Genomic DNA, 24,694 nt, shown 5'->3' with positions numbered 1-24,694 from the left:
ATAAAAGGAAGCGAACTAATTATATTATTATCGCGAATAACGCGATATTAACTAGGCTTTTATACAAAGAATTTATGTCGCATCCTTGTATCGATGTGAAAAAGGTACAGGGCAGATCTAGTAATTCGTAATTTGCACTTGTGCAACGTTTATTTATTTCCGATGGGCTACAGCGCGATGACCGGTGCATCGCAGCTGGGAGGTTTTTTCCAGTGTTCATTACGTTTCATTACGTTTATAACGCAATGTTATTTAGTATTAACAATTCGGAAGAAAAATGTGCGGCTTTCTGTATTATGTATATGTATATGTATATGTATATGTATATGTATATGTATATGTATATGTATATGTGTATATATATATATTATGTATATATATATATATATATATATATATATATGCCTTTAAGAATTGTCAAATATATGGTCTAAAAATATTTACATAAGTGTTTGTATGTACACCCTAAATGGTGATGGTATCACAATAGAAAGTGATATGGTCATTGTAGAGTGGGTATGCCACCTACCTTGACCAAACATCATATACACTTTCACTGTTGCTATATATTATACAACAGTCAATTATTAGCAAGATTAACATTTAATGAAACAGAAATGTATAGTACAATATTCCAGTTTTTTTATTTGTAGAGATAAAAGGAGCAGTAAACCGTTGATGCATTTCCTCAAATATTTATGAAATAAGGGAGTATGTCTTAATTACTGTCACAATTTTATTATACATACAGACAATGTATATGTGCATATATATTACACATACATTTTGCGATATACCGTGTACGTGTACACATAGGCACATACACACAGCGGATAGTATTTAAGTGCATATATCGTTAGTTATTTTATTAACTTACTCGCTCATTCATTCTCACATGTTGATGCGCACTTTTACACTTTCATTTATATCCCCTTTTAATAATTAGAATCAATCACGCATTCAATCGAGGATGGTTATTGATTATATCATTTTCATATTCTCAAAAGCGTCCTGCCAGGCAGCATAATCCGCTTCTTCAGATATAATAAGCTTTAAGATTTCAGTTGAATTCATCATCGCAATCGTACTTAAAGCTGACCGGACGATTGGTAGTACCTTCCACGAGGACGTGTGACGCATACTAATATTATTCGTTTAAAGGTATATAATCATAAACATTCTTTTGGAATTAATGCTCACAGAATATGGACGTGAAGAATTTAGTAACTAGAATGAATGATACAACTAAAATCTTAAACGATATGAATAGAAATAATAGTTTCTTTAGCAATTGCCGATATATCAATAAGTATTTTGACTGTTCGAGGCGACTTCTCTCAATATATGCATATGTGTGTACGAAGAACGCGCGTTGGTCATGATGAGATATGAAGTCCCTTAATATGTATACAAAATATCAAACTTAATCTTGAAGCAACAGCACGTGAAATAGCTACTGCACAGTCTCAGCTATTAAAACTATATACGGAAGAATTATCCAGCTACAGCCTCAGAGTTACAGGAATACTTTCCGAGCGAGATAACTTTTTTTTATATTATCTAGATGAAAGTAAGCTTGTAACTACTTCCCACTATTCAAAGTTTCTTCTCTCTTTTTCTTATTCATTGACATTCTTACTTCTGCAATCGTAATAAACATCTTCATAGACAGAAAGAGAGTAAATCAAGGGATATTTCTACAATAGTCGTTTGTTCCTTTCTCGATGAAGTACTCATTACTCGATACAGTACGGTACCTGCTTAAAAGTTAGAGTATTGCCTTAATATTAAGGTATCTTTAATATTATTTTAACTTGTCAATATAATACCGAAGAGAGACGTAATTGTTCATTTATATAAAAAAAAGTTATTCCGATCAAACGTATCAAAGGTATATGTAATGCTCCTTTGATACTATTGAAACGCGCATATTATCCTTGATAAGAAAAATATTAACACTTTCTCAACATTCCACATACGCTCGGGTCTGTGAAGTTGGCATGACATTCTGTTCATATAAAAAAAAATTATTATAGTTTTAGTAACATTTCCAGTTCTCGAATTCTCTAGAAATTAACAATAGTTTTGCACAATTAAAAAAAAAAAAGAAAAGAAAAGAAAAAACGTGCTATCTTCGCGAATTTATCACGAATATATCCCCTTCTAAAGTATAAAGAAATGATTCGTATAAGTACAAAAATAAATATTGTTCATTTTTATAAAGAACTCGAGACCTATGGAAAATGCTACTAAAACTTTAATAATTACTTTTTTTTATATGAACAGAATGTCATGCCAACTTCACAGATCTAGTATGCTCACACTATATATTGAAGACAAAACAAAATTTAGGAAGCAGAATATGTCAGTTTGCTTAACAGTAATATCCATACTCTCACAAAACAAACACTCATATATTTTTCATATCTCTATTTTCTGTTTGTAGAATAGATATAAAATTTTACACCACGCTCCGCAAATTAACGTGAGCATTCCAAGAATGGTCTGACTATCCTCTCTTTCTCTCCATGAAAGTTGCACAATTTCACGAATTAAATCACCCGTTATTTGTATTCAAAATCGATAACACGTGCACTCCTTTACAATCTTCCTCAGGGCAACAAAACCTTTATTTTTTTCAATGATTTATACCAATGGGAAATTAAATACGTAATAACAAAATAAGAACAAGCCACTTTTTGACTGAGTGGTCTCTCACTCTGGTTACCCAATACAAAAAGTTGCATCAGCCAAAACTCTAAATCGTTGGTGTTGCAGCAATTCTAATGGGATTGAATAATTATGTAATACAATTATATTTCACATATACGCAAATATTGTATTTATAGTCACAAACATTGCGCTCTCGAGCATTGACTGATACGACTCTTCGAATGATAACTTCTGCAAGAAATTCGGTACCTCGTTTGAAACACTTTAGTGATAGCGATCAAGATTGTTGCTACAATGAGGAGTTATAGTCTTAGCGCGCTCCTGGAACAAATAAAAGCAATTTTGAAGTTATAGAAAATAATTATCACATTTTTCCAAATTCTGCTATCGATAATGTAATGCTCGTGGACAATGCAATCTTTACATCGATATTGTTCTGCTTATTTTTTTATATGAAATATGTTATCTTTTTACATATAGATCTTTTCTTATGTAATTTTGCATTATATACAAGTAGAAACAATATGTTGATTTGAAGTTAATAGATAATAAAATCTAAATTCAAATGATATATTAATGATATGCGGTATAAATGATATTAATGATGAATGTATTAAATTTTTAAGTTTAATATAATTAAAAAAACATTTAATATATATAATACATTTCGATATATTCAACAATATCTTAAAGTAGAAAACAAACTCAAGAGCTATAAAAATCTTAGTAAGATGCAATTAAATGAAGTAATAATAAGACGAGTTAGAAATGTTAAATAATACATATACGAAATTTTTTTTAAGAAATGCAAAAATCTCTTAAAAATTTTGGTATAAGAGAAAATTTTTAGCATAGGTTTATACATTGGATATCATGGAATAAAATGTGATTCGTGAATAAATGTTAATTAGCGTACTTATATTTCCATTAGTGTTTCAGTCATTATTATTAAAAAGTAAGGAAAATTTTTTCTCCAAAAAATTTTGGGATGTGCCCATTCATCAAGGAAGAAGAGAAAAATATTTAAAAAGCTTCAGGATTATTGCTTCTTGGAAGAATGATTTGTGCCAATTGAAATGTTGAGTTTTGTGGAGGATTCCAACCATCTTTTAAGGTTAAAATTTGCTGTTAAAAAATGATAATTTATAATATAAATATTATTATGAATATCATCAAAAAACAAATTGAGTTAACAATAGTAGAGTATGCCAGTATAGAATGCCAGTTTTAACAATTTATAAAGCATGAATTTCATGACGATTATTACAATTAAATGAGATAATGATATAAGATGTACATGAATGGTTAAAGGTATCTACGGGCTGTACACGTGGACATGTTACGAAAAATTAATTCCAAAAATTTTAATTGCACCTGATTGAGTGTTGGCCTGAGTAGGTGCTTGACCTTGACCTTGTCCTTGCCCTTGAGCACCTTGAGTACCTTGAGAGAGACCTGGTCCAGCTGTTGACACTCCACCACTAATGGTACTACTCGCTGCCTTTTGTTTCAACATTGTCCAGTCAAATGTATAATCGTATTGGTGATTCAATGTACGGAAAAGTATGCGGAAAAGTTGGCGTAAATACATGTAGTCCGGGCTTTCTTCAAAACGTAAGCCTCGCGTATAATTTAAATACATTGCAAATTCGGCAGGAAATCCCTGAAAAATAGCAATCTTTGTATGACGGACGTTCATATCTAACACAAGATAGAAAAAAGATCTTTAGTGTACCTTGCATAAGACTTCGACTGGTGTGGACATTTTTTTCTCACTAATTTTCTCGTATTTTTGCTTCTTCGTCGCGGCTTTGAGACCTTGCCAAGGTAATGATCCACGATTAAAGTACATAAGAACGTAGCCGAGTGATTCCATGTCGTCGCGACGACTCTGTTCAATTCCAAGATGCGCGTTGATAGAAGCATACCTTGCAGTACCCGTTAGATTTTTATCTTCACGGTATATTATATGCAGTCTTGTGCGGCTATCTCTATATTTTTTAGCCAATCCGAAATCGATAAGGAATAGCTGAAATATTTATCTATTTGTGTTATTTGTTTAATGCAGTGATGCGCACACTAGTTTTATTTCTAAAGTATTGTTGGAAAAATGAGCAGATTGTGAAATACATACCTTATTACAGTGCCGACCAATCCCCATTAGAAAATTATCTGGCTTTATATCTCTGTGAATAAAGTGTTTGCAGTGGACATACTCAATCCTACCAATCATCTGATCTGCCAACATTAAGACTGTCTTGATTGTAAACCTTCTTGAACAAAAAGTGAAAAGATCTTCCAAAGATGGGCCAAGAAGATCCATAACGAGAACGTTGTATTCACGTTCTTGGCCATACCTAAGAACGGAAAAGTTCCCATCAACTGCCTGGTTCAATTTTTGCTAATTTTAATTATATCTTTTTAATTATATCTCAGCTTATATAAAATTCATTATATTATAAAAAATGTATTGTTACAAAAGGTAAGTAAAATGTATATAATAGAAAGCATAGATTTGAATATGATATTTACCAACGTATGTGTGGTATTCCTATACCACCGTGTAATATTTTGTACAGCTTTGATTCATATAGAAGCTGCGGGTGTCGGGCTCGCATGTTTTCCAATTTAACTGCAACCTCCTGAAATAAGAACATACATGTACATTATCAAACTATGCTCCAGCTTTATTTAACGCAGAACAGAAAAGAGATCACAAGCAAGATGAAATAAATGATATAATAATATTATGATTTCTTTCTTTTTATTATTTTGACTTTCCTTTGTTTCTTAAACATAATATTTGTTAGTGTCACATGGACAACAAACAGAATTCTTCAAAAACATTGAAAATATTAGGGATGAGAATAAATACCTCTTGATCTAATGTACATGAATTACACAATTTAAATTCTCGTTTAACATCAGTTTTATCTAAAATTTTGTTAAATTTTGTTCTCTATTGTTATTCATTCACTGTTACCACATTCTGAAAGGATATATTATTACCCTTGTATATCGATTTTTGTGTTATATTGTAATCAACATATATGGATTGTAAGTAAATGCTATTTAAAATAAAATACTAACAATGGAAGTTTTCGCAAAAAACCGAGTAGGCTGCAAAATAAATAAAAGCCAATTTCCCTGTAATATCATAACGCAGAAGTATTGTTCATGGTATTTCTGACAGTGAATTTGATTTTCTTTATCAGTAAGAGAAACTATAACCTGTTAAGGTGCCAAGATTAGTAAATTCCGATCGTTTAACTCGACTCCAGCAAGAGAACCGTAATTTGTATACAACTGATTCAGCGCGGACGATAGCTAAATACAGGCGCAATCGCGATTCCAATAATCATTGCTATTATGACAAGCGACGGCTTATATTTATCTCAATCGCGTCCAGATGTTCGTACGTCATTTTTGCGACATAGCGACGGCGAATTTTCCGAAATAACCGTCGATGGTAACTACTGAGGACGCGAGCACAAGCCGTTCGCGTCTTTAAATTGTCGACGGTTTTCGTTCAAAGAAACTCTCTCGACATGGGTCTCGCGGTCGACATTTTTTTCGTCTCGTCTGACCTGGCCTGGTCTGATTCGGTTTGATCTTGTCTCGCAACAGCGTGGAATGGCACGAACGAAGGGAAACATGTATCTCATCGCGGCGCGTCGCGTCGCGTCGTGTCGCATCGCATCATATCGCGTCGCGACGGGTCGGAATGGGATGGGGAAACAAAATGAGAAACGTGAAATGGGAAACGCGCACAGAGGAAACGGAGCTGGCTGCAGACAAGCCAGCAGTAGGTCGTGTGCTGGTCGGCCAAGAAACGCCTGACGTTGCCTTACCTCGCCATTAGAGATGTTGATGCCGAGGTAAATGTCGCCGAAGGAGCCCGAGCCGATCTTCCTCATCAATCTGTACTTGCCACCCACAATGAACTCATTCTTCGCTATTGACATCGCCAACGACGCCATGTCACTGCTCTCCACCGTATGCCTTCTCTTTCACCTCCACTCCGTCTGGCTCTTCCCTTACGCGCGGGGACCTCTACACGACGGTGTAGATTTTGCACCTGCTCTCCGTCCTCCTCTTTCTCCCACCGTTTCTTTCGCTTGCTCCACCGTTCCCCGCGATCTCTCGCGCGCGCTGCCTCTCTCTCTTTCTATCTCGTGCGCGCGAAGGTCGCGAGTCGAAACGAGGGTACGGACCGACCCCCTGGCGTATGGGCTCGCTTTATGGGTGAGATTTCGAAAAGTCAGGGTTGTCGGGGCAGCGATGCGATCGTCGTGACGTGTTTTAAGCGAGCTTATTCACTGGCGGCACGACAAGCCCCGTCGACAGCGCGCCGACATTTTCCCTCTCGCTATGGGATACGAAGAGCAGCGGACTGACGGATCCCGGAAGCGATGCGTCACCGTGCGGCGGGCGCGGGAGACGCGGGGGATGGCCGCACTGCCGCTCAATGGAGCTGCTCCACCTGGAGCGACGCCGCACGACGCCCGGACGTTCGCGTCGCGACGACTCACACGCGTGATTGGCGATAATCGGCGATAATTTTTTTCTCGCGTCGATCGCGTCGGCTACGGGTATTCACGTCCCTCGAGTCTAATTCGACATGAAGTTGCTCGCTTGACACCACAGTACTTCGGTCGCTCAGGTCCGTAATACAGTGACACTGCAACGCGGGGCGCTGAATATATCTCTTCTCTCTCCTCTCTCAGAGATCACACTTTTCCACATTTTAATAACGTTATGCATTATAATATATTAAATAAAAAAGAAAGCAATATGAATGAAACATTTTTTAAATTATTTTTTCAATATCATTGAGTTTCAATGATTGTTAGATCATTATGGAATATTTCCAAATACTCACGGACTTTCCGAAGAACGAATCACGGCTTGTTTGTATCGTGCACAAACGTTGCAAAATGATTTATGTATCATTAGTAGAATTGTTATAGCTCGACGATATGCAAATCCGCAACGATGTAGGTCAACGTCGTTTCCATGTGGATACGACACTGACGTACCGGAACCTCGTGCTACTTATTCGCGTTTTTAGAGCTATTGTTCGAAACGCGTTTAACAATCATTGCCATCATGTGGCTATTATTATGTGGCTATTATTATCGCTATATTATCGAAATGTTCTCGATATTTCGGTGATAATATCGGTGATAAAATGAGAACGATTGTACGTACGACGAAAGGGTTTAAAGCGTTGGCTGCGACATCTGAATTGTCGGCTGTCTTCACGCATGTTCAAAGCATGGCAACAGCGGCGCGCGCCGATGTATGCCATTCTCTACTGACTTCACGTGCGTTCGGCATGACGGCGGCGCGATAGCTCGCTTCTCTCGACTAACTTTATTCGCGTTCAAGATATCGGCCTGTGTTTCCTAGCGGTTGATGTCCATGGCAAGCGTTCTGCTCCGAAACGTGACGCGCGCAGGATTGGGCAGGTGTTTGAAAGGTTGTCGAATAATCCTGAGCAACGAAAGGTGCATCATGACGAGCCGGGCGAGACTTGAAAAGGTTCTTGAGGAGTTGCAAAGAAATCCTTATTATGACAAGTATGCTGAAAAAATCGCGAAGCTGCAGCAGACTAGTCCGGAAGAGTTCCTGCAACGCGTGGAGCAGCAAGAAAAGAAAGCTCGCGAAAAGCAAGGTATATGATCTTCGAAGATATATTTCTGTCAATTCTTTTCTGTCAATTTTATTTAAATTATCTGTATTTCTCTTGACATTTATACCTAATGCAATTAAATACTAGATGTGTTTATTTTCATTTCCCAGTTACATTTAGTAAAATGTACTTTCATCTAGATATCAATAAAGAATGTTCATGACAGATATTGTGATTCTTATGATAATAAGAATATTAATTGTTAATAAAGAGTTATTGTTGTGATAAAGAATATTTAAATTATTATTGTTAAAGAGAAACGCAAGAAAGCTGTGAGTTTCCATCAAACTGAAGCTAAGCCAGTTTTAGAGTCTGATATACAGAGAAAAGGAACACAATTGGATAGCATAATGAAAGTTAACATGATAAAAAATAAGTCAAAAGAAGAAATTATAGAGATATGGAAAGAATATCACAAGCAGAAGGATTGTATATGTGGAACTATGACACCTGAGCAGTATGATAAGATGTTTGCTCGTGGCAAGCAATATTCCACCTTTCTCCTACCATTACCAAGAGAACATGGCTATGAATTTATAATGTGTCAATTCTATGGCTCAGAAGTACACATGACTCCACTCTTGTGGTATCAGACACACAAGGAGAATGCACCTGAATGTTTGACTATGATACACTACACAGAATTGAGAGATGATAAGGGTATTATACTCATGCATGGAGAGTATGATACAAAGTTATTACAAGTGCACGAAGCACAATGTCTAGCTAACGAATTGCAGTTATATTATTGCGACGATAACGAACGTAGATTGCAATTACTTGAAACATTTAATAATAAACCTAACGAATTTAAGCACATGGATCTCATAGCTCAATTAGAAACGATATCTCTCGAGTCGCATAATATTGAGACGAAAAACTGAAAATTGTTATTGCATGTATATAACGATTGTTGTTATTTAATGTATTGTAATATATATTAGCAAAAAATAAATATTTTTAAAATTAAGAGTTTATATCACTTTCCATATATGAAAGATTTTATTTTGATATGTTGATTTTAAATCATATCTATAATAAATAATACAAAAATATATTAATATTATTACATTTCATATAATATATTTCTTACAATTCAAAATAGTTTTTGTTAAAAAAAATTAATTTATCTTCTATTTCTTTAAAGATATCTTGATTTCTCATGTGAATTATTCTCATATTAATAATTATTAATTTAAATTTCAGTTAAATATGTAATTCCAAAGTATCAGCCTTCAAACTCGGCAATATTTCCATTCTTATTTAAAAATGTACGATCATCTTGGAGTCAAACAATAAAAAGGCAATATGTAAAAGATTTATCTCAGACTAAATACATTACTACGCCCATTTTTTATGTAAACGCTGGTATGTTATTTTCTTTAAATTAACAATTCTTATTTTTTATATTTAACTGTCATTGTAGAAAATCTGCGAATGTATATTTTATGTATTAGGTCCTCATATCGGACATTTGTATAGCGCTGTTTTGGCCGATGCTTTTGTTCGATATAACGGCATGTTGGGTCATAAAACATTTTTTGCTACTGGTACCGATGAGCATGGTAACAAGATTAAAGCTGCTGCAGCCATAGCTGGTTTACCGAATCTTGAATACTGTACAAAAATTTCGCAGCAATTCAGGGAAATGTGTGATAAATTTGAAGTGGATTACTCGCGTTTCATTAGAACTACAGAAAAACAGCATTGTGATGCAGTGTATCATTTTTGGGTTCTTAGAATAAATTTATCTCTGAATATCATTCTCTATGTGACGCTCATGATATTTTGTGACTCACATTAGAAAATGTTTTCAGAAACAGTTAGAAGAAAGAGGGCATATCTATCTGGGAAAGTACTCGGGATGGTATTGTGTATCAGATGAAGCATTCCTCTCTGACACAGAATTGGTGGAACAGAAAGATTCGACCGGTAAAATAATCAAAGTCTCCGCTGAATCGGGAAACAAAGTGGAATGGACAGAGGAAGAAAATTATAAATTCAGACTTAGCGCATTTCAAGATGATCTCAAGTACTGGCTCAAAGATGGTATAAAAAGATGTTGAATTTAAATTTAGTCCTTTCTTTTAATGAAATTGTAAATTTTGAATCTTATAGAAAACACGGTTAGACCAGCATTGTATCATAAAACATTGTCCCAGTGGGTAGAGGAAGGTACATGTTTACAGGATTTAAGTATTACTAGAATTAGAAACAAAGTGCCATGGGCTTTACCTTCTCCATGTAATGAATTCCATTCGATATATGTGTGGCTGGATGCCTTAATAAATTATTTAACAGTCTTAGGATATCCAAATGAATCATACAAAGAATTTTGGCCACCCACTATTCAAGTATGGATCTTTAATTAGTAATAATGAAATTATATAAAAGTTTTCAAATAAGATAGAATATATCGAAAATATTCTTGGCATAGGTAATTGGAAAAGATATTTTGAAATTTCACGGTATTTATTGGCCAGCATTTTTAATGGCGGCAGGTCTCGAGCCGCCAAAGACATTATTGTGTCATGCTCATTGGACTATTGATCATCAGAAAATGTCGAAATCAAAAGGTAACGTAATTTCGCCATTTGAAGCTGCAAATGATTATACAGAAGAAGGATTACGATACTTTATTTTAAGAGAAGCGGTACCACAGAACGATGCAAGTAAGATAAATCATATGTATTATTACATGTCATTTTGCACCATATTTTTTAATTATCTATTCGCAGATTATAGTTCAATAAAAATTATTAACATATTAAATTCCGAATTGGCGGATACGCTGGGCAATCTAGTGAATCGTTGCGCGGGTAAAGCGGTCAATCCGTCCAAAGAATTTCCCGATCCAGCCAAATATTGGAACGTGTTGCAGTCTCAAGTAGCTGACGAAACTAGAGAGGCTTTAAAGTCCGTAGGTGAAAAAGCACGCGATAGCTATGAAGAATATAATTTGCATCACGTCGTGGACGCGGTCATGAGTATGCTTCATTGTGCGAACAAGATGGTAGCGTATCACGAGCCTTGGCAGCTGAGGAAGCAAGTCGACGATGCAGATTCGATCGAGGAACTTAAAGCTGTGATTTCGCTCGCTTTAGAAAGTAGTAGAATAGGTGCTTTAATATTATATCCAATCGTACCAAAATTGAGCAGTAGTTTGCTCGATTTTCTAAATATCCCAAAAGAGAATCGCATGTGGACGGATACCGTCCCTCACTTTTTTAACAATAGCTTGAAAGAAAGGTATATTGAACGCAACAATTTGATATTGTTTAAGAAAATAAGAAATTAATAAATATTTATATATTTATCATTTGTCTAATCATTAATCAATGAAGAAAATATTTATTTATTAACTTTTTATTTTGAAAAAATTTCCAAATGGCTTGATAAAATTGAATATTCCAATCATGCATTAAACATAATGTATTTTGATCCCACATTACATACGATAAGAAAACATTAAATCTTATGTTCGTAGAAGTAATAACTGTAAATTAATGAAAGTAATTGTTATTTTTGGGCAAGTTAAATTTCATATTAAATATGAAATAGATGTAGATACATCACAGAATACCTTTTTCGGTGCTTATTATTTATTTTCCATGCTTCAATAGGATATAGGGATATCAGATAAAAGAGGAATCGGTAAAAAATCACAAATCAAATATTCTTCGAAGTCTTAGTCTAGTATATTTACAGAGAACGGTCATTCGAATATATCAGTAGTATACATCAACATTGCGCACAGATTCTGCCGGCTAGAGAGTTTCATACTGTTCCTTTGACCATTTCTATCTGCAGCGACATATGCATTCGTGTATCCTCTTTTATCTTTCTCTCGCGCCGGATCGCAATGCGCTTTGTATCGTAGATATAGATGTACCAAGGAAGCTCGACGGATCCTCACGAACGACAAATTGGCTCGTGACTACTTCCTTCCGCTCGGATATGTGATGCAGAATTGAGTTGAGAGATTCGACGGGTGCTCGACGACGATTTTGCGTACATCCAATAAGCGCGCGTCCATTAGACACAAGATTTCGCATCTCTGCGAGTGTCTCGCTATTCATCTCTTTCCGCGCCCCGTCAAATAGAAAAATAATTAAATGGCTATTTACAAGATGGTAAATGAATTCTATAGTTCACGGCGCCGCTGCGCTGACCTATTGCTATTAAGTTTTTCTTTTTTTTTTTTATATTATTTTCCATGACAGACGTTACTATTCAGAAACATATCAGTATTTTTGAGTAACATCCAGCTTTTAACATCGTAGATCGACTATCGACATTGCTCCATTAAAGAGATTGCTTGATGAGATTAGTATCCTAAGCGCTACACTTGGATTCTTCTATTAATCAATAAATCCCACTCTATGCCCATCGTCGTACCGCTTTGAAAAACAAACGAATGAAGAAATTAAAGAAGAAGATAATATTACAATTTCGGCGGATTATGTCTTCGGATATGTTTCAAAGTAGGTTTTCGGTGATTGTCTTAATTACAATGATTGATGTCTTCGCGAAATATCGCGCTTGTATGGTTAAACAACACAGCCTTTTAGTTCTTTTTCATAAAAAAGAAAAGGAGATATACTCCTCGATTGTGCGAACATGCAGAATGCATTAAAGTTAAAATAAAAATATCACTTTGAAGAAATTTGCGCGTCACTCTTAATTATCATCGTGATCGCATCATTGATCGTGGTCATTTCAAATCATGACGACAGTCGTGGAAACGAAGACGCGACATATCGAAGTGCTCATTCTAATAATCATCCCGGCAACGTCTCGATTTTGCGTCGCTCCAATATTTATGATATTGCTTTTCTAGAATCCGACGTCGAGAAGATACGAACAACGCGTTTTTCGTTGGTCCAAGAGAATCCTCAGGCCAAGTCAACGACAGCTAACTAGAACATTGATTGATATTACGTGAGGAGAGATTCAATAATGTGATTGAGAGTATTATCAACGTCCTCAGTTGCTTATCTTACGCGAGTGGCTGTAGCGAGACAACGTCGTCGCAACTGCAGCTGCAGTCTTCCTTTGAGCAGGCGGGCGGTTTGGCGTTCAATCCTTCACGGATGCAAATACTAAACTTTAGCATGCGAGAGCAAACTCTGCTTGTTGGTACAAGTGAGTTACCGTATGTTGATTTTATGTACACTGGCGCAAGTTCGTACGAAACAATAACTAAGCGAACGTTCCATTAGAAATCGTGCAAATTGTCATCAATTGCGTCATCACGGATTTTCCTCTGTGGATTTGAAACATATTTTAAGGTGGCAAATAAGAATTATAAGTTTGTTAAATTTAAACACCGTGGAAATCAATCGATATGTCCTCCATGAAAGACCATAGAGGATCAACGCATCATGAAGAACGAATATCCTCTTGGATGAAATGTGTTTAATTTGCACGTTACATCATTACTCTTTGCTGAACGATGTCGGTGTCTTCAGATTTTGTATCGCGAATGTTTCGAACGAAAGTCGAGTGACAAAGGTGACACGATCGCGACGACTTCGGAGGCAAGCAGCGAGAGTGAGATCCAGGAAAGAAATTGTTCAGATGACCGAGAGTCGAGAGATGCCGGAATGCTTTATATAGCACTGACGATGGTATCGCGATGTCGTTGAGCCATGACGCCGACCTGGCAGCTATCCGCGCTCGATCTTGGACTGATGTTACATTCGATCATGGAGCCGTTTCGCTTCTGCACCACTACGGAACGGAACTCGCCGCACTCGCTAGTCGACGGCTGGTTGCCCCGCGCGCGTGCCCCTTTTGTAAGGATCCTCTTGAACGCCTCTCGGAACTCAGTGTTGAAGATGCTGTAGATTATCGGGTTGAAGGCCGAGTTACTGTAGCCGAGCCACGTAAGAACCTATTCGTGAGAAGAAAATTATTTTTACTTTTTTGTTTTTGTATAAAGATGTCGAAAAATTTTGCGCGTAAGCAACATCACAAGACATTTGTCATTTTCCTTCTAGGTGAAAATCTTAAAATGATAATTTTCAAAAGATTTTCACTTACGATGTCCAGAATAAAAAAAACTTTTTTTAATAGACTTTTTTTTAAGGGAAAAGATAATCAGTTTAAAGTATAAAGAAGAGAGAAACATAATTAAGATGAGAATTTGGACGCGATCCGCGCGAAGAATTCGCACCTGGAACGCTCGGAGAGATATGCAGCTCTTGCAATAGGCTGCGACAATGTTGACGCAGAAGAAGGGCACCCAGCACACCAGGAATACGCCCATGATTACACCGACGGTGATCGCGGCCTTATGATCGGATACATGATAAGGGCTGGTTGGCTTCGTCTTCGTCTGTGGCTTCGGTGGCTTGCAGCGACTGCTCTTCGAACGAAAACTCTTGGCCATGGAGGTATCCGGCAGCTTCGTCACCGCTCGGATACTCTTCACATGTTTCTGCGCGTAGCAATAGAGCCTGGAAAGACATTTTAACATGTCCAAATTGAAACTATTTTATTTATTAATAGTAATAAAAAAATACTTTACTAACAACTGAAAATATATGATTGTGTTATTATGTGTTAAAGAAGTTAAATGATTAAAAGATGACGTTAAATGCTTATTCAAAATTTTATTAAAATTCGACATTGTTTTGGTAGATTCATGAAGTATATGGCATTATTGTGCATATGATTCACTTTTTATAAATTTTAAAACAAAAGATGGCCTTCCGCATCGTTCTGATTTTCAAACTCGTTTAGAATCGCAAGCTACTCATGTTTTATTGAATGTCATACGAGCTGCGTCACTCATAAAGATTACGGCGAGAGTGCGGAAGTAAAAAGTTAAATTAATTCGCTTCCGAGTAGCTGGTTGCGGCAGTGCCAGTAATTCCGGCGGTTCTTACCTGCAATAAATACCCAGCATCACAATGCAGGGCACGTAGAAAGATATGCAAGAGGACACTACCGCATAGGTGGGCGTAATGTCTAGGGCACACGTAGGGTGCTCCTGTAAGGGTAAAAGAGTAATTAACGGAAAAACGCGAGGATTGCGCAAACATCGAACGTGAATGGCGTGACGGGATAAAATGAGAAATGTCATTTATTTTTAATCCCTTCAGTATTCGAAAGCAGCAACTATCGTATAATTCAGATGTCTTCTTTATTTGTACATGATTACTTCTTTACAAAAAGATAAAAAAATAGTACCAAGTATATTCATCTCTTATATTAACTAAAAAACATTAAAAATAATACTAATATATTATTTAAATATATTTTTTCTAAAAACGTATTGATATTACAAAGTTGCCAATTTAAATAAAATTTATGCATATTTCATAATCCTTTCACTATCGAATTAAATATTTCAATTCAAATTTATATGGAACTAAATTTCTTAAGAGAAATTGTTTAATATTCTGAAATATATTTCAGAATATTAAATATAAGTATAAAAATATTAAACAATATAATTATAAGAAATTCTTAAAAATATGAAATATGAATAAGATATTTATTAGAGCAAAAAAATTTTATCAAAGAAATATGTAATAACACAAAACAAAGAATATATTTCAAATTAAAAATATATTTAACTGCAGAAACCTTGATTATTAATAATAAGTCAAATATTTTGGATGTCTTTTAGATGTTTAAAAGACATCTTTTAGATATCTTTTAGATATCTTTTATATTTATGGTAAATTTGTCTTGGTAATCCTTTTGCATTTAAACATATTTTTAATTTAGAAAGTCATAGGCATCTTGTTGTCGCTCCGCGCAAACTTTGCTGCACGTGAACTTAACGCTATCATATTTCTTTTTCTTGATAAAACTCGGTGCAAATTTAATTTCTCGCGGTTGCTTCGTAACATATTTTTTATATCTGACAATATCTATATAATTGCAGATTTTTAAGTATTACGTATACTTTAAATATTGAAGTGAATGGAATATATATTTTATTTATTAATTTCTAATGGAAAGGATTACGCGATAATTAAAACCGATAGTTTGTTTGAGAAAAAGAGAAAGAGGAAAATCGTTTCACCACGTTTTGCATATTCAAATAGACTTCATTCGATATATATTGAACTCTTCTGATATTAATAAATCGATACAATTAAATTTTTACCTCCACTCCGTCGTCATACTTCGGTTGATCATCATTCCTGTGAAGATCTAAACTGATCGGTACGAAGGATATGAGTCCTGCTAAAAGCCACACAACGGCGATGCCCCCAATAGCAACTCTTCTAGTCACCCAACGGCCGTACCTAAAATAAAAATATTTGATAATTTCTCATATATTTGATTTAATCCCTTTTATTCCATTTTATCGAAAAATTGCGTGCAATTTTTTAAAAAATCATTATATTATTTCATAAAGGTTTTTATATATTTTTTTTTATTTTTTCAGTTTTATAAATATATCATGTGTAAAGTTCACCGTTTAAAATTGTTTTTCAATCGCATCAAAAAATTTGCAATTTTTCTTTCAATTTACAAATCGTTAATCCCTTGAAGCTATCCGTCGTCTCACCTGAGGGGATCCTTGATGTGTATATAACGGTCGAGTGATATGGCGCATAGATTCAGGATAGAGGCAGTGCTGCACATAACATCGAAGGCGATCCAGATGTCGCAGAACCACAATCCGAAGATCCAGTAGCCGAGGAGATCGTTGACCCCGGCAAATGTCATCACCAGCCCACCGACGAAGAGGTCGGCGACGGCCAGAGAGGCCAGGAAAAGATTGCCGATCCTCCGTAACCCGCGGTCGGTGTAGATCGCCACGCAGACCAAGACGTTGCCGGCGACGGAGAAGAATATCAGGATCACAAGGAGGAATCCTGCGGATATCGCGGAGATCCGTCTAGCGGAGAATCGCCAGGACACGCTACTGTTCAACCGTACAACACGTCGCCCCTCGAAGCGTGTGGCCTTTAAGAGATCCGCGTTGCGTCGTCGCTCGCCAATGTAATATGATTCGCCGCTTTTCATCGGATTGAATCGGAGGATTGAATCGAGGAAAGTCGTATCATACGATACGGCGCGAATATCGGTATTATCACTATTGCCGGAAGTTGTATAACAATAAATATATATATATATTTTTTTTTAAGAATTTTTTAAGAATTTTTATGGGACAAATTTTATGTGTATCAACATTTTCATTGAGTGATATTATTTATTATTTACAGAAGAATCTCGGAAGCCCCGATCTTTAGCTTAACAGAATTGTTTCTGATTGATTTTTTATTGAGGATAATTCGAGAGTAGCCATAATCTCTTGCGACTTTTAATAACTAACGTTTCCTATATTTCTGTAATTAATCTGCCACAAATACGAATGCTGGAAGAATGAAATACGGTTGAAGCTGGGTGAATAAAATGAATGAAGAGTCGGTAAATCCGTTCTGGTTCACGAGCATATCCCCTTTAAAAGGCTAGATTCAGCAGCGTATATAATTTGCTTCACCTTTATTTTATCGATAACGTAAGCACCCTACATACTAAAGTAATTCACGCTAAAACGTCGACCAAGGAAATCTTGTTATCTCTCAAAATTTTAGGAAAATCTTTTGCATGTATTGCAACTTTTAGATAAAATATTATTTCATCTCGGATTTCATATCTCATTTAAAGAATTAAATTTTTAATAAAAAATTAGTACTTTTAGTTTTAAATATATAATAAATTATTAACCAATTGTGTCGCACATTTTCCACGTATTTTGATCTCAACATTTTAAAAATGCTTTTCTTAAAAATTTTTGACTCTTCTTAGTAAATTTTAAATAAAAAAAATCTAAATTTTTCAATATCGATTCCGACGCAGAAATATTACATCAAGGATCGCAAGCAATTGAACGAAATTCGATTGTTCATGGTGAACATCGATGGAACAGAAATTATGACACTTGGGACTGCCGTCCAATCATAATTTATTCGATTCTATCGGTTATATTAAGCAGCATGAGAGAGCTCCAGTCGGGGAAAAACAACGCGGAAGGTATGGGTAGTTGAAGGGTGTCGGGAGAACTTGGGGAGAGGGACAGAAAGGCAGAGACTACCACAGTATGATTGGACGGGGTCGGATCGGAGCTTCCGAGAAAAGGCACTCTCGGGAGGCTGTCTTCGAGGGGCGACTCGCGATCGATCAAATGGAAAGTTTAGCGAACCAACTAGGAGCACCGACAGCAGCGAGAAAGCGTCTTCAGGCAGATCTTCTTCCCCGTCTGTCAGATTATTCTGCGGAAAGACAAAGAGAGATTGCGTGAATGCCGGGGGGGCTTGTCGGAGCTACGATGATTTACGCGAGGCAGGAGAAGAGCGGAATTAATAGCCAAATTATCGGTCGCCGCGTCACAGCTACGACGACAATTAACAATACATTTACTAGACACAGAAAAAAAAATAAAAGGCAAATAAGAATAAAATTGCATGGAAAAAAAGCGCAAGGGAAAAACACCGCAAAGAACGTTTGAAAGACGCCGCGAGAATGTCTTCCAATTCCCGAGGCATCTCGGCGTCTTTCAGACCTTCGGATCCTCTTTCTTCGGATTTTCAAAGGCACATACAAGCACTTGGACGTCATGCATACGCATTTTATAGACTCACGATAGAATATCGCGATGAAAGAACTCTACGATCGCGCTAACCATTGCCATTTTCCACGGGAGGGTGGCTACAACTTTCAGTATCCTTCGTCGCGGGTGGTATTTCCCACCGCGGCGTCTACATGTCTTCGCGTAAACGCGTATTCCTCTCTGCAGTAAAGTTGCTTTACTGCTGTTTTTTATGACGTCAGACGGTACGATTATCTACGCCAAGATGGTACATATCTCGCTCGGTATATCTCGCTTGTAATTACAACTTTAAAAGTTACCATTTTGTTACGGGATTTATTCAGTGATTGGGAGACTCATATCTCGCTCATATTTCATTGACAATTCTAGATATTATCTATCTCGATGACGATCCGACTTGGAATGCGACCGCAAATGACGACTATTAATTCGGATCGCGTATAGCAATCCGGTATTTATGCAATTTTCAAATTGAATATGCGATGCATAAATTGAAACTAAATGCATAGATTGAAATCGGCTCGCGATATCTCATGTAAGAGCGCTCGTCCTTTCGGCGGATCAATCACCATGCATCCCGTTTCTCGCGATTGCGATAATCTTCTGTGTAACGCGTCGCATTGAAATCTCACGACGGAAACTTTTGAAAGTGGAGCGACGTTTATCGATTCATTAGGTATGCAATGCAGCATACGGCGCAATCACTTTATATTCTATACTCACGCGGCTCATATTATATATATATATATATATATATATATATATATATATATATTAAGCCTCTTGTATGACTCGAGGAACATTTTTCGTTCGAAATTTCGCCCGCGGAATAATTACGTCAATGGAATTATGCGCCGGTACTTATGAATTTAAAGCAAGCGCAGCTGCGATAACAGCGAGCGCTTTTGCACGTCTCAAAAATTTAATATGGGCAGAATTTCCACTTGGACAAGTTGGAATCGATCGGCGCTCGATCTCTTAGGTTCTAATTTTTCTGTTCTTAATTCTCGATTAATTGCTCCCATTCGTATCGATCATGACTTCCTTGCAGACACATTTGTCTCGATCTGACTTGAACTAAGATTTCCTATTATTCAGTGTCAAGTTAGCATTTAATCGACTGCAGTGATTGTATAAGTAATGAATTTTTTCCCTATCGAATCTATGAATGTCGAAGATAAATGTTTCTACCATCCCCGTAAAAAGATTGAGAAAATCTGCAAAACGTTCGCTGCAAAATTAAAATAAAAAATTGCTTGCTAAATTATTTTTTACGCATACGGTTCAATCGGGTCAATATATATTGTGTCAACAGCAAATTGAACTAAAGTCCAAAATGTTTTATAACATAAAAGCGGTTACAATATGCAATAAAGCGTGATAAAAAAATTACTTTTTCAAAAGATACACAAAAATCCATTTAATTTTAAATGCAAACATCTGCTTTTTTTTTAATTTTATACGCATGAGTTTCAATGATATCATTAGAATATCTACGCCTATGGACTTTCCGTCTTTCATATTATATCATATTGATTATAATGACATTGCGATTAAATTACGTTTTGGAAAAATGAGCCAGTATATTCTAAAAATAATTCATTAAATAATTCAATTTGTATGTATCTTCATTTTATTTATGTTTTATTTCGACTTCTCCTTTCAAATAATGCGTCAATGCGAACGGATCACGTACACTTGATATAGTACGGTCAGCTTAGTAAGATATATATCCTGACGCATTGAGCGTTGTAATGGCGAGCGCTTCTTCCATCTATGTACGTACAATACCTTTTCGACGTAACGTATAGTAGAGCGTGAATGGACTCGTAAGACGAAACGTATTAGCGTTACAAATGAGTGCTTCAGAAAATGTATGTGATTAGATTTGATAATTGATCTCCGAGAGTCGGCTCATTACGCCGCAATCTACCGTGTAACTTACAACGAGCGCGTTGTAATTACGATTGCCTTTCTTTCACGATCGTCGATTTTCCAGCGACGAAACACTTTTAAATTAGTCAAATGAGATTGGTAATTTAAAAAAAAACGCGCCGATAACTTTCTTCCGATTAACATATCGTCGGATCGAGTCGTTTTCTTATCGTGTGAACAGCCGTCTCTGAAAGTCTGCGTCTACGGATGACATATATCCCGATCTTCCTTTCTCTCGCGAGGCTCGTTCGGGAAGACCGGTTTAGGTCAACGATCGATTCGTCCTGGGAAAACGACGATTTGTGCCTGTGTCTGACGCTTTGCGGTTTGCTACGAGAGTCAGCCCGAGGAAATATAGAAATACGTGGGATACCTGCGTTCTCCTCAAAATACTTCGCGGATAGCGAATTAATTAATTCACGTTTGCGGGCACGTTAATCGTGCGGAGAAAGCGTTTTGCGTCATCAATCATTTCGCCGTCGAAATAAAAAGAGACCTTCGTAAATTCAGACGTACGTCAAGCAATTAATACGAGGATTCTTTCGACCGCGAGGTATGAAATCTGCATTTCCATAAGCCATCAGTTACTTAAAGAAACATTCTAGGAGAAAGAGAAAACAAACCTTTTCATTATTCATAAAAAAAATATTTCTATCTTATTTATCACAGAAAATTATTCTTTTAAATTCTACAGCCGCGCGTTGTTAGGTATTATAGAATCAAGCTTTTCCATCACAAGACTTTAGAAAAAAAAAAAATATCATGTTCGGGGCCATCAGTTTCCATATTTAATCCAATTGTTAAAGTGCCTGGCTCGTAACTCGTGTGGCGCTAGATTGCGCACATTTCAGATATTAGCACCTCCGTGATATACGAGCTTAGCACAGTTTCAAACTGCGTGCAGCAGTTTGCGAATAAATCCGCTGCAGGCGCGTGAGCAAAGATAGCGAGCGCGACGGTTGTGCCGTCGCACCGGCTGCATTTTAAAGCCCACGGTGAGAAAAGTTAGTGTGTGGTCCACATGCGCGCGATGAAAATAATAGGAGAAAGGAAATGGCCATAACGACCATTTAATGAACGGCGAAAATAGGAAAAGGGAAACGTATCGAGCGTTTGAAACATAGAGAAAGGGGGGGAGAGAGAGAGAGAGAGAGAGAGAGAGAGAGAGAGAGAGAGAGGAAAAAATAGAAACGTTCCCAGCACCTCTCGTTAATTTTATGCAAAATTACTTTTAACGCCTTCAAACGTTGCCGTTATATACTATCGAATCGTCGTGTGAGTTACAAATGTTTCGTATTTCATACATGCGCACGTCTTTTTCTCATTTCTCTTTTTCTCTCTCTTTCTTTTTTCTCTCATGTTTCCCGAATATAAATCAACCGACAGTTATAAATAGCAAAACGAGTGCTGCCTCAATTTTCACCAATTCGCTTTCTTCTCATTAGGCAAACCTACTTAAAACGCATGTTAACTCGAATGTTTCGACGGGTTTTCTACTATCGTCCTTGAAATTTATGAACGCGTCCGATTCAGCATTTCACGATACCAGACTGGAAAAGTATTCATTAAATTCTTCATTCACAAAACAAGTTTTCATTGTATTTGTTCCTTCCAATTAAGATTCCTCTTTTTGCATGCTTATTTTAAAACGTTCATTCAAATATAATAAATTGTTTAACGATAAAAAATTAACGATATCGAAATTGAATGTATGCTCGATACTATTTGTTCTCCGTTTGTTTTATTTCAAATGTTACGTGATTTCACAAGAATGTTCGAAATTCTCGGTGTGTTCCTGAGACAGACGTATTTTATCGTGCGCGACGCGGCGGAAAATTCTCCGACGCATCATCGATTTGCTGGGTATATCGCATCGCATGCATATGCATGGGAAAATATTTTATTGCGTCACCTATGGAAAATCGATGCTGCTGATAACAAATGATTGCTTGATCAGCACCACACGTCGCATTCGTCGGCCCTCCTTGCAATCATCGCATTGCAAAACGCACGAACGGTCATATGATGATATGCAGCGGCTGGTGGCTTGAATTCGACGAATATGACGTTGCATCGTGAAAAAAGAAACAATATTACGCCAAAATTGCATCTTTCCATTAACGGAAATCACGTTATCGCAAGCAAGTTTCAACATACGCTCGATTTTCCCAACAATTGGCACCAATTCGTATGAGACCTCAATCGCAGAATTATAACATTATTCAATATGGAAGTAACGTTGCCTCTTCTAAATATAATAAAGTGTATAACTTTTTCTAAACTTTCCACGTTTATTTTATATATATATATATATATATATATATATATATTTATTCTGCGCGTGTAATGATAAAACTTTTCTTTAAAGGACTTTCCTAAAGGAAAATTCCTTGAAAGTTAATAGCAGAAAGAGATTAGCGATATTTAACGAAAAATGGCACTCAGACTCCCCTTCTCTCATTTTCTTCTTTAAAAATATCACTGTCCCTGTGAATTGGACAGTGATAGGCACGTGTCGATAATCAGGACCGAAATTAGTCGCGGTTTATCGTTTCGACAGATCAAAGGTAACAGTACGACACGTGCGTGACGTATTGTAACAAGTGATTGCCACGTGGTCAATTAATACGCTTATTTCGTTGAGAGATAGTGGTACCGCATATTTGTATTATGCGTCGATACGTACGACTATAATTACCAATTTAACACCCTAATGATTGCTCTGTTAATTTATGCTTTAATGACACTGTCTGTGAATGATTGATGTCTTTGACGACAAGATAAGTAATATTATATATACAGCCGGCGAGATATTACGAATATCATATTAGAACATTTATACATCGGCCTACCTATTAATTATCGATTTATATCACTTATGTTTTCATCGACTGATATAAATTTATCATACAGAGTCATCATTTGCTTCTTTGGCCTTTCAATGCTTTTGACAACTTATTGTGATCTATTATCATCGGGAATTTATGACATTCGTATAATAAATTATTTCGGGGCTGACATCAAAGCGTAAAGCTGTGTGTGTCATCAAAAATACAATACGAAATATGATACGATATGCAATTCACACGTCGTTTTTAGTTGATTTATAAATGTCCGAATATATACACACGCGAATGCTTGCGCGAACCTCTGCATATTTTAACGAAACAATACGTTTTAACGTCGACTTCTATCAACCACGACGTGTATGCGGTGAAAGATTAAACGGTAACTCTCTGCTCATCATTTGTAACTGTCGCATTATACGAAGATTATTTCGAGATTGACTTCAGAAATGTCTATTGCTGAATTTCTTCTAGAGAAGAATCACGTAAAAAGAATCACGTAAAAGTTTTTTCATTACTTCAAAGTGTCCTATACAAATGTTCTGATTTCGAGAAATTTTTTTTCCTAAAGAAGAAACTAGGATAGTTATAAATATCAATTTCACTCTTTCTGTTCTTCTCTGACGTGGCCATGGGTCTCTCTTACCCCGCCTTCTTCTTTTCCCTCTTCGGGGACGCGTATAATGTACGCTCTTCTCCCAGCACGATCCAAAATAAAAGATCAATTTCCTCCCGCACATATAAATTTCTACAAAGAAATACGACGAGCAGTCTCTCTTCAAGCTACGTGACCCTTTGAGACAGACAAAAGATCTTAAAAAAAATTCAGCGGAACGAGAAAAGAGAATGCATTCGAAGCATTCGAATTTCGGTTTTTTATCGCAATGAGGAAGTTTATCCTTGAATATACTCATAACTTTATTAATTCTATTCTTAAATTTATTACATGAATAACATCGAAAT

At 36.3% G+C, this 24,694-nt stretch overlaps 3 protein-coding genes across 11 annotated transcripts in view; 1 reads left to right on the top strand and 2 right to left on the bottom strand.

The window, feature by feature from the left end:
- Positions 1 to 584: 584 nt before the first annotated feature.
- On the bottom strand, positions 585 to 7,262 carry LOC105432453 (casein kinase I). Of its 2 annotated transcripts, none has more exons than XM_011647270.3 (6): positions 6,525 to 7,253; positions 5,206 to 5,315; positions 4,808 to 5,030; positions 4,409 to 4,702; positions 4,048 to 4,336; positions 585 to 2,994 (listed from the first exon to the last, which is right to left on the bottom strand). In XM_011647270.3, the coding sequence occupies exons 1-6, from the start codon at positions 6,651 to 6,653 to the stop codon at positions 2,984 to 2,986; spliced, it is 1,056 nt and encodes a 351-aa protein (XP_011645572.1). In that variant the 5' UTR covers positions 6,654 to 7,253; the 3' UTR covers positions 585 to 2,983. The 2 variants fall into 2 exon arrangements, with proteins under 2 accessions (XP_011645572.1, XP_011645573.1); XM_011647271.3 differs by lacking the exon at positions 585 to 2,994 and adding an exon at positions 3,283 to 3,798 and having other exon boundaries at positions 6,525 to 7,262.
- Positions 7,263 to 7,574: 312 nt separating this feature from the next.
- On the top strand, positions 7,575 to 11,684 carry MetRS-m (Methionyl-tRNA synthetase, mitochondrial). Of its 2 annotated transcripts, XM_011647273.3 has the most exons (7): positions 7,583 to 8,350; positions 9,575 to 9,736; positions 9,826 to 10,100; positions 10,186 to 10,417; positions 10,487 to 10,722; positions 10,806 to 11,040; positions 11,107 to 11,684. In XM_011647273.3, exons 1-7 carry the CDS (start codon positions 8,092 to 8,094, stop codon positions 11,664 to 11,666), a joined length of 1,959 nt encoding a protein of 652 aa, XP_011645575.2. In that variant the 5' UTR covers positions 7,583 to 8,091; the 3' UTR covers positions 11,667 to 11,684. The 2 variants fall into 2 exon arrangements, with proteins under 2 accessions (XP_011645574.2, XP_011645575.2); XM_011647272.3 differs by having other exon boundaries at positions 7,575 to 8,350; positions 10,806 to 11,684.
- Positions 11,685 to 12,042: 358 nt separating this feature from the next.
- Dop1 (dopamine receptor, D1) overlaps positions 12,043 to 24,694 on the bottom strand; it is an 80,949-nt gene continuing 68,297 nt past the window's right edge. For 2 of the 7 annotated variants that reach the window (XM_011647275.2, XM_011647276.2), the window contains exons 2-7: positions 18,543 to 18,612; positions 16,902 to 17,211; positions 16,494 to 16,635; positions 15,262 to 15,365; positions 14,547 to 14,829; positions 12,043 to 14,264 (exon numbers count right to left, since the gene is read on the bottom strand). In XM_011647275.2, the coding sequence (XP_011645577.1) occupies positions 13,980 to 14,264; positions 14,547 to 14,829; positions 15,262 to 15,365; positions 16,494 to 16,635; positions 16,902 to 17,211; positions 18,543 to 18,612 (1,194 nt within the window). In that variant the 3' untranslated portion in view covers positions 12,043 to 13,979. Of the gene's footprint in view, positions 14,265 to 14,546; positions 14,830 to 15,261; positions 15,366 to 16,493; positions 16,636 to 16,901; positions 18,613 to 24,694 lie in introns of all 7 variants that reach the window. The other 5 variants (XM_089081423.1, XM_011647277.2, XM_089081407.1 and 2 more) reach the window with 3 other exon arrangements.

This window comes from Pogonomyrmex barbatus, unplaced genomic scaffold (genome assembly GCF_055798465.1).
Source record: "Pogonomyrmex barbatus isolate J1 unplaced genomic scaffold, ASM5579846v1 scaffold1, whole genome shotgun sequence".
Lineage (NCBI taxonomy): Eukaryota > Metazoa > Arthropoda > Insecta > Hymenoptera > Formicidae > Pogonomyrmex > Pogonomyrmex barbatus.
The sequence above is the reverse complement of the archived record's forward strand: the minus strand, read 5'-3'. Positions and strand labels throughout refer to the sequence as shown.